This window comes from Gavialis gangeticus, unplaced genomic scaffold (genome assembly GCF_001723915.1).
Source record: "Gavialis gangeticus isolate Ggan-Ray unplaced genomic scaffold, GavGan_comp1, whole genome shotgun sequence".
Classification (NCBI taxonomy): domain Eukaryota; kingdom Metazoa; phylum Chordata; order Crocodylia; family Gavialidae; genus Gavialis; species Gavialis gangeticus.
The window spans coordinates 30793563-30803832 of NW_017728992.1; the positions used below are offsets into that span (position 1 = coordinate 30793563).

Here is a 10270-nt window from a genome sequence, read left to right on the forward strand (position 1 = left end):
CAAAAAGGTCTCAGGTCTGAATATCATTTGACCCTATCAGTTTTAAATTTTTATTTCAACTGAGATTTTTTTACACCTCTCTCTTCTTATATGACCTATTGCACCTTGAGCAGTTTCTTTCAGTACCACTAGCAATGACAAATGATAGGATGGCTAGGTGAATAGCAGTTGGATAATCACTACCAATTAGCATGGATCTGTCCATCTGTGAACTGAAATATGTGGAGGACTTGTGTCAGAATGTAGATCCATTGACTTCAGAGGAGTTCTATAGCGGCCCCAGGATTTACCTGCAGGTATCATTGTGCAAGACCAAATCTTTAACTTTCAAAAATTAGCCAGGGATAAATGGGTTTTTGGTGCCTAACTTAACCCATTTTAAAAAGGTCTGGTTTTCAGAAGTGTTGGACATCCAAAATTGCAAGTCAATAGTTGCCCCAATATTTATCTCACTTTATATATATATATCCCTCATCTTCATATATTAGGGTATTTATTTCCTAGGACTTCTGCAAAATAGGAAAGATGTGGAATTTATGCACAGATAGGTCCAATCTACCTTGAACTACACATAGTGGAAAAATTTCCATTGACTTTAATGGAAGTTGGATTGGCCATGTCTGTACTGCAGAGGCAGTGTGCCCTAGGCAGACATGCACCCACCTACTTGGTCCTGCATGCATGCTCCAAACCTGAAAAAATACTGGTGAAGCTGCTCTAGGGTGTTCTCTGTGGCCACTCTAGAGACCACTGTTTTCAATCTGCTTGAGAGTAGGTATCTTCACTATTACATTTCTTGGTTTGCACAGTGTGAGTGGGAGGATGGGGCGTACTCAGTAACATCCTTGCTGAGACACATTGTTGTCACAGTACAGGCATGCTGCCAGGACCAGCTTTTCAAAGGCAGTTAGGACTTAAATAAAAAGTAGGCAGGGAGATAGTGCAATTGATTTCAATTGGAATCTGATGCCAATAAGAGCTTATTTTAAAAATCCTCCTAGGCATCATTAGACATCTAAACAACTTTGGATAATCTGACTTTAAAGAACTTTGCCAACGTAATATAGGGAGGCAGTAGCAGACTCTAGAGTCGAACCTATTTTTCCTAAGTCAGTCCCTGACCCATGCACTAACAATAAACGCATCCTTCTCCCTGTTCCCACATATCCATTTGCAAAACTAACTCAACAAGCTAAATTAAAACGGTTTGATCACTCTTTAAATTAAGTGTCTCAAATAAAAGATTTTAATTAAGATTGTATAAGACAATTACATTAATAATTACATACCAATTAATTTTAAAAAACTCTTTCTGAAGGATATTAATTATATGATAGAAACATCTCAATTACAAACCTCTTAAATGTCAAAATATGAATTTGATAATCAATTTGGTATTCATTTAGCATCCAGTTACTCACTTTTGAACATGTATTGTGTGCAATGGCTTGGTAAGGACTGTTTTCTCTGCCTTCTATTTTTGGCATCTAGGCTTCCCTGCAGATTGACCTGGCCAGAATAAATGACAATTCATTCCAGAATCCTAATGTTCCTTTTCACAAACTGGAATTATAACCTCCTTAGGAACAATCACACTAGATAAAATCAGAAGGTCAAACTCTGTTTTTAGTTACTCTACTGCATTACTAGCGCAATCCATATAAAGGATCTAAAGTAATAACTAAGAGCAGAGGAGCGAGCACAGGTGGCTTTGAGTATGCCGTATAGGATGCCTAATTCAGCATTCTGCTATAGAGAAGAGAAGTAATTAAAGTCCTACTGATAAAAAGGATGAAACATCACATATTCAAAACCAAGAACATGGTACACCTGCAACAATGAATTTTGGCTGGAGTAAGTTTCTGTAGTAAATAGCAACAAGTCACTGACTTCAAACAAAGTTCTCTGTTAGGCTTCGTCTACACTAGAAAGTTCTGCTGGCATACCTATTTTGGCTTGGAGTGGTTAAAATCACATGCCTGCTGGACAAACCTATGCTGGCAAGACACTGGTAGAAATCCAACTATGCTAACAGAAGAACACTTTTGTTGGCCTTTATTATGTTGTTCACAGAGATGATGTAGTTATGTTAGCAACAACACTTCTTTTTTGCCAGCAGACACTGCATCTCTACTAGAGGGCTCTTCTGATACATCCATACATTCAAATTGTTCTGGGAGGGCAAGATTTTCATTTACAGTATAGTACTGTTCTCTGTAATTCAGCCATACTTTGACTCCATTAAGTTTCACAGCAATGAAAAGGAACCTTAATTTAAAATAGAACTGGGTCTTTCTATTTTATTAAAATAAACGTTAACTATGCCTAATATTACAAAATGTGACCTGTGGTGAATAAAAGGCTCTAATCCACTCAAGCCTAAAACCAATGTTGTTAATCATGAAGGCAGTTTAAGCAGATTATAAAGTGATGCTGAGGCCTGAGAGCAAAAGAATATAACACTGTATTCACTTTGAGGGCCATAAACTCTTCTGATACACACCACAGTTTAGTCCATCAGAGAAAGAAAAATTCACAAAAAATGATATTTCCTCCCATGTACCCCAAAGTTGCACATTTGCATGTGATGTGTACATAGATATAATATATTACCTGTTTAGAATGTCTCTCTGAAGATTTTGTTGGGGTAACAATTATTAGACTCCATCTTCAAAATGTTCCCTAAGACGTTTGAAACTTTTGATGCTATACAAGTACTGGCACCAAAATACTGTCTATATGTCGAGTTGTAGGTATGTGACCAATTGTATAGGTTTTATCAGGAGATTGTTGAAATGCTGAAATATACTACCTCTCTATATTAAGCATGTCTACAGTACCTACAAAATAAACTATTTGCAAAGAAAACAACTATGAAGATATTTACATATATTTCATTAGTGATACTTACAGTGAAAAATGACACTGATACTAAAAGTGCAATGACCCTCCGAAAAACTCTAAGTCCTTCACTTTAAATGAAGGGGGTGAAGGGGAGTTTCCTTTATATTATATAAAGGAATAGTTATTTTCATATATATATATATTTATTCTGGAAAAAACTAACACTTTAATGAACATTTTAAATATTCATTGAATTATGTCAAGATCAAACTTTTTTAAAATTTTGGGCTTTGAATCTTAAAACTGAAAAATAGCATTTTTAAATTCAAATTTGCCATTAAAGGTGGGCAGAAAAAATGTGATGTCTTGGCATACAATTATTCTTAAAAGAAAAGAAAAGCAGAGAGAAAAAAAGAAAAGAAAAACACAATTTCTTTGAGCTGTCATCATCAGATGTGTTCCAGGAAGTCATTTTCACTTTTGTTTTAAAAGAATTAGGAGTCAGCATGTTGCTATTGCTTCTTGACATAAAGTTAATGTCCTTTATGTCCAGATTACCACTCAGTTCTGTAACACCCTCCCAGTAGAGTCTTTACCATTGTAAATGATTAAAGTTTCAATAGGCACTTTAGTGGAATTTAGAAAACTCTACCACACTTCCACCATGATGCCAGAAAGCTATCTTCTTTCTAAGTTGTCATGTCAGTAAATTGTAGCTAATAGGCCTGAGTTTGTCTCAGTGTGATTCCAAAGTAACAAAACAACAACAACAGAAAAGTATATATTACAGATTGTATCCTCTCTTTGCAGAACAAACCAAAATTGACAGTATGATATAGTAACTTGCTGAAAACAGTTGCTGTCTTTTATAAACAAACAATTTTTGTTCTATAAAGCTTGGTTTTTGTTTTTAATTTCTGGTTCATTTGCTTTTCTTTTACTTTTCTTTTGTTTTGTGTTTTTCCCCCTAGGTGACTTTATCAGGATTATAACTTTCTTCTTCTCCAAACATCTCTGCCAAGACTTTAAACCGCGGTCCCCAGTCACTCAAGTAGTCATAATCCTGGTCTGCCTCTGTCGTAAGTGAATCTATAGAACTGAGAGACTCTGCTACAGATCCATTTCCTTCATAGGCATAGGTAGCCAGTGAGTCATAAGGGGGTGCAGCGGGATCTACATCATTTTCCTGCAGCCTTTGATTTATGAAATCTCTTATGTCTCTGTTATCTTCCACTGGTGGTCTTTGACGTGGGAAACATAGAGTATCTGGTTTTATATCCCTGCGTATTTTATTATCTTCAATCACTTTTGGATTCCTCAATGCGCCAATGTCGAAAGCCTGGGTGTCCTCTTCTCCACCTCCTTCATCATCATAATGGATGACATTGTCTCTGATGTCTTCTTTAGAGGTCATCAGGGTGTCTTTTTTCTTTTGCCTTCTCAATGCTACGTATAGCACAACAATAACTGGAACAAGAATAAGAGTGTAAGTCAAGACAAGTATGGAAATAGCTTGGTTCCCTGATAACAGGACAATCTATCTTTTGGTGACAGTTAAAAACAATCAAAAGGACTTTTTCTTCAGGAGGTTTACTCTATTTTTTTATAAAGCAAGAAGGCTCTAACCACTATGAGGATATTTGTTGCTTGTTGTACATACCTAGCTCCCTTTACTACTAGCTATACTGAGAAGCTGATAACTGATTTCATGAGAAAATGGAGCTGTGTAGGACTTAAGTGTTTTTCTCTATTTCCTTTATTTTTCACTTTTAGGTTTCCTTTTCCACCCCGTGTGGGAACTGAGGATTTGTAAAGGTTTCAGGCTCCCTGAGTCTGGAAAATGGGAATAGCTGGGGTTCATTCTCAGGGTCTGGACTCTCAACTTCATAACTAATAGCCTGGGAGACCTCAGGACCTCAATCCTGAAATCTACAGCAAGGTGTCTAGAAGACCTGAGAACTTCATTTAGACACATGGTCTCTTGGAACTCCTCACTCCCTTCCACTTCACCAGGAGCCTCAGGTGCACTCTCAGGACATCCTGGATTTTAATTCTATGGCAAGGGTTTTTCTTGACTTTGGGGGGTTTAACTTCAAGAACTGGGATTACTTTGAAATTCTGGGAACAGCCTAGAGTTAGAGCTAGACCTGAGAGTCACTGAAGTTGAAATTACTGGATACAGGTTTCCCTTGCCCACAGCTGGGGTTTCGGAAAAGTTTCTGTGGTTGGCATTGGCAAAATGGTGGTTGGTAAAACTAAAGGCTTATGGGGAAAAATGGGGTTAGGGACTCGAATACTGTACAGTATAGTGTATAAAAATCACTTTTACTTACCTTTGATACCCAGGTTGGTCAACCGGGCATAGGCATACCCCTAGGGTTACTTAGATTATAGGCGGTATGCGCCAGTGGGTAGGGATGGAGAACAGCCAAGGCATGGCTGCAGTGTCTCCCCCAGTGAATTCACCTCTTACTGGGGGAGGGGGAGGGGGAAGGGAAGGGGAGAGGAGGGATGCTCCAGTTGGCCCCATGCAGCACACCTCAGTGCTTCCCCACCCCCACATATCTGAATGATGGGGTGGGCATGTTTTGCACCCACCTCCACTGGCATGCAATTGGCCAGTCAGAAGCCCATGGATAGGTCCCTGGCCAGGCCGGGTCATGGGACGGTCCAGGTCTGGCGGCAACAGGAGCCACCCACCTGCATCCCTGGGTGAGCCGCCGGGCTTGGACTGTCCCATGACCTGGACCCTCTGGGACTTCCATTCCCTGCTGCCCTGCTTCCCTCCCCATGACCCAGTGTGGCAGGGAGCAGATAAGCCATGTGGAGATCTCTTCACCCACTGCTGCTCACCCTGTGCTGCCCTGGCACCGTGCCTCCTGCACTGAAGGCAGCAGCTGCACTGAAGGCAGCAGCATGGGGCTATGCCCCTCAAACCAGCAACAGGCACAGGATGTGTGTCTCCATGGCAGCATGGGGCAAGCAGCGGCAGGCAAGGAGATCCCTGCATGGCTTCTCTGCTCCCTGCCATACCAGGTTGTGGGGGAGGGAAGCAGGGCAGCAGGGAACAGTGGCGAGCAGGCCTGCTGTTCCCTGCCATCTTGGGTAGGGCAGCTCCATGCCACTGCATGCACCTCCAGCAGGGCTGCGAGCAGGGGCTGGGGCGGGGGAATGAGAGGCACAAGGAGGGCCAGGGGGTTGGTGGGCTGGTGCATGGCTATAGAAAACCATGGTTACTCAAAATTGTATACCATGCTAGACAAAATGGTATACAGAATATTAACCATGGATACGCAAATCCATGGTTGGCAAAATCATGGTTGGCAAAGGAAACCTGTATTATATTTCATTTATGAAAATCATACTGAAACACTAATTTCTCAAAATATTTTTTTAAAATTTTATTCCATAGGAATTTAAAATTTTCTAATTTTCATTCTGATTTGGAACAACCCCATTTCCAAATGTCAAATGTTGCCTACTTACTGGGCATGTCTACACATACATTTATGCTGCCTTAAATTTACTGCACACTAAATTACTGTGCAGTTATTAACTGCAATCAAATGCTCAAAGGGATGGTAACTACTCAGCATAAATAAGTACAGTCAGCACAGCAAGCTGTGGGCCAGTCACCCAGCTCCTGCTAGCACTTCTGCCACCCATTGCTACATGAGGTTGCCTCCTCCATACCACCTGCCAGCCTGGGGCTGCTCCATCTGGCTCTAATTGCTATGGTCCCAGGTGCACATGTATACACTGCACCCAGGAGTAGTTAATTCCAGTGCAAACTGCTCCAGAGTTTATTGTGTCACCTTACTAGCACGTGGAGATGCACCCAGTATGTAGATATGTTCCTAAACAGTTGACCCAGCGGCTGCACTAAACTCTACATGTTTAGGTATTTGATATCAGTCAGTAGATCTGCATAAAGAGTATAGAAATGGTCTGAAAATTATGCATTTGATACTCAGGAGTGCTGTTTTAAGCATAGGCCAGAATCTACTAGAATCTTTCTGTGCAGCTTACTCCACAGTGTTCTCACATAAATTGTAAAAATATTTGATTACTGTCCAACATTGCAATATTTTGGGCAGAGCTGTACTAGCATGGACTCCTTATGGAAATGGTTTAGGTTGAGCAATACATAAAGGGAAGCTGGACCAAAACAGCAGTATCCTGATACATAATCATTTTCTAGGTAAACGTTACTGTTGTTTAACTATAAAATAGCTGTCAGCCACAGTATACATTATAATTACATTTTCCTGTCTTATTTCATAAGTCTTTCTTTTTAATCCCTCAGAAATTGGTATAAATAATTATGAAAAGGTTCCTACCAGGTAGGTGATGATGATGATAGGTGGACTTTTTTGGCTTAAATCATTTTAAGTATATGGAGATCAGTTCTTACATGAAAGGTATTTAATCAAAACTATTTCAGAGCAAAATTTGCATTTCAAACTCCACTGTAAGCTATTTTCCCCTACTCCAGAAGAAATATTTGGAATGTAGCAGATTGGGTGCTCAGATTCAAATTAATGGTCAGTGCTTTGGAATATTTTTCTATAAAAGCTCCCTTTGTGAACAGTCATACATTTTCAATAGTCTTTGTTAAACAATAAGTGAAACTGGTAGTGACACAAATTAATTCACAAGTAGAATCAAAGAGTTGTACTTTGTTACATTATGGAAACTAACCTAGGAGTATAACAATACATAGCAAGATTGCAATCAAAGCCCCAGTGCTGAGGCCTACTGGTAGGAAGATTGCTTCAACATTGCAGGATAGAATGGTACCATCAGAATCACATCTGCAAACCCGGATAGTCATTGTGTTTGTGCTGCTCTGTACAGGATAGCTACTGTCTTCTATCACAACTGGGAGGAAATACAACTCCTGCTGCCTACGGCTGTAACCACTTCTCCTGGTTTCAATTCCAGCTGTGTTGTCTGCAAAACACAACACAGTCATAACAAGGTTGTTACTATGTGCTTCACTTCACATTTTAGTTTTTATCATATTAAACAGTAGCTAACTGTTGTGGTTTCCAAAATCAATGGAGTATATACTCTCCATAATTCCCTTGTTTTAGCATTACCGGAGCTGTCAAATTCAAATCAGATGCATCCAATACTTTTTTAATGGCTCCAGGTAATCTTTCTTGTTCTTGTATATTAATCCTGCACAGCTTGACAGTTGACATCTCAAAGTAGAAATGAAGCAGAAGAAAAGGTTTTTGTCTCTCTCAGGTATTCCTTTAACAAGGGATTTCTCTTTCGCTAACTTTTTTTCTTGTAGTCTGAAACAGTGCTTCAATATCCCTTGATTGTAGCAGCTTCTGGATCCAGTCCCTATTTATAAAAATGTCTCATTTTTACCCTTTATATTGACAGGGAGGGAACCAGAGGATGTTAAAAGTCCATCAACTTCCTCATCCCATTAAAAAAGATATAATTTAACAGAATCATCAGAGAACTACATACTGTTAGTCCATTTACCACTAATCAATTCAGAAAGTGCACAGAGCTCCCAGGAGCTGAGTTTCACCACTTCTCTCTAGCAGGAGCGGTGTTATCACCACTTTTTATGAATCAAACAAAGTTGAGAAGCAAGAAAATGGTGTAAAGATTAAAAGGACTAAGTAGAAGGTGAAAGGAAAAGCTAGATTAGGAAGCAATTTACTGGCAGGTCTGACTGAGAATAGCCTGCAGTACTCACCCCAGTGTTACCTCCTCCCTCATATGCTTTATTGTCTAGTTCAGCTAATTGGATGGTTGCAGAGTGTTCACTTTCTGGATTTTCTTCCCCTTTTTTCTCTTTGAATCCTGTCTCTGACTTTAAAGATTAATGACCACATTCTGTTTCCAGAAACATATGTGCACTTCTAATTAAAGTTCATAAGAGTTGTGTGCAAGTATATGGGAACAGGTTTCTTAGGTACATGAATGTTATTCTGAACAGAGCTGGTAAAAATGTTCAGACACAAAATTTGTCATTCACAAATGCCATTTTATTGAAACGAGTATTTCCTACAGACACATATTAATTTGTTCAATTGTTGCAGGGAAAAAAATCAGTAGAACTGAAATATTTGATTTTGACCTTTTCAGAACAGAATACTTTGATTCTGGTATGTAAATAACGTTTAAAATGCATTTTACTTGCATCTAAAAATAAAATACGTAAAAATAAAAAATCTCAGCTAGCCAAACAAAATCAGCATTTTGTTCAAAACTTCATTACACAAGAATTTTGAAATCCTTTACTTTCATGGAAATTCAGATTTATACAAAATTTGAAGTCTTGGCATTTACTGCAAATGAGAAAACCCAATTCTTGTACAACAGTAATTTTAGCTGCCTCATAAACAGTATGACAAACAGATAGGATTTGCCTGAGATGCACTTATATAATACTAATAAAATACATAGAATACTTTTATAAAATTAGTATAACTGTCAAAAATCTGCTCATTGGATTCATGTGTGTGTCATTGCCATAGTGGCAGGCAGTTAAAGCTGGTCAGAAAACACCAGCATTAGAAAAATGCGTAGATTAAAAAAAAAAAAAAAAAAAGGCCTATTCTGCATCAGATCAAGTGAGGAAGATGAGCACCCCTGAGCACTCACTGTGAGACCTACATTCAAGTCCCTGCCTTGCCCAATTCAGACAAAGTACTGGAATTTCAGTTTATTTGAGTAAAACAAATTCCCTCTTGAACTGGTAAATTATTTTATGTTTCCATGAAAAGTTTCATAAATGAACTTACGTTTCTCTTGAAGAAAAATAATTAAAAACATAAAAATGATGAAAAAGAAATGTCAACATTTATTTTTAAATCACATCATTTTAAGCCATCCTCATGATTTGGGGGCCAATGGCTAAGGTATGAATACTTGAGGTTGACAGTGCTGGGAACAGTCATTGGGAAAGGGAAAGAAGAATGTGTCAGAAGGAGCAGAATTTGGAAGACTGGAAATAAAGCTGGCCAGTTTATGGGAAATAATGTAAATAGATCCTTTAATTCTAATTAATTAAAATGTTATCCACTGATGTCAAAATCTTCATATTCACATCTTCCCAGTGTGGGTTTTAAACTCTGTTCCCAGTGCTAGGCCTCTTTTTTCTTTTGCTTATGCTCAATTTCTGTTTCTGTAACACAAGGTGACTAAAAGAGACACTATTCTACAAGGTCCTGCCACACAATTTATTTCACTCTCTTGCTTCTCATCCATGATAGGCTCATATGACCCTAGTACTCATAACTTCTTTTTTTACTGTTATTTCACCTCCTGTTTGTCTTCTGTTTTAGCTCAGGGTCTCTTCCTTTCCTTCAAAGGAGAAAATTAATTCTGAGATAGGAACATCTATTTAGTTCCTTCTCTCCCCCCCCCCCCCCCCCGGAATGTTTTTCCCCCCCCT

At 38.8% G+C, this 10270-nt stretch overlaps 1 protein-coding gene across 1 annotated transcript in view; it reads right to left on the bottom strand.

Annotated features, from left to right (window-relative positions):
• Nucleotides 1-3093: 3093 nt before the first annotated feature.
• The window catches only part of CDH12 (cadherin 12), a 436693-nt gene continuing 429516 nt past the window's right edge, over nt 3094-10270 (bottom strand). The window contains exons 11-12 of the mRNA XM_019521449.1: nt 7546-7797; nt 3094-4311 (exon numbers count right to left, since the gene is read on the bottom strand). Coding sequence (XP_019376994.1) covers nt 3812-4311; nt 7546-7797 — 752 coding nt within the window. The 3' untranslated portion in view covers nt 3094-3811. The remainder of the gene's footprint in view (nt 4312-7545; nt 7798-10270) is intronic.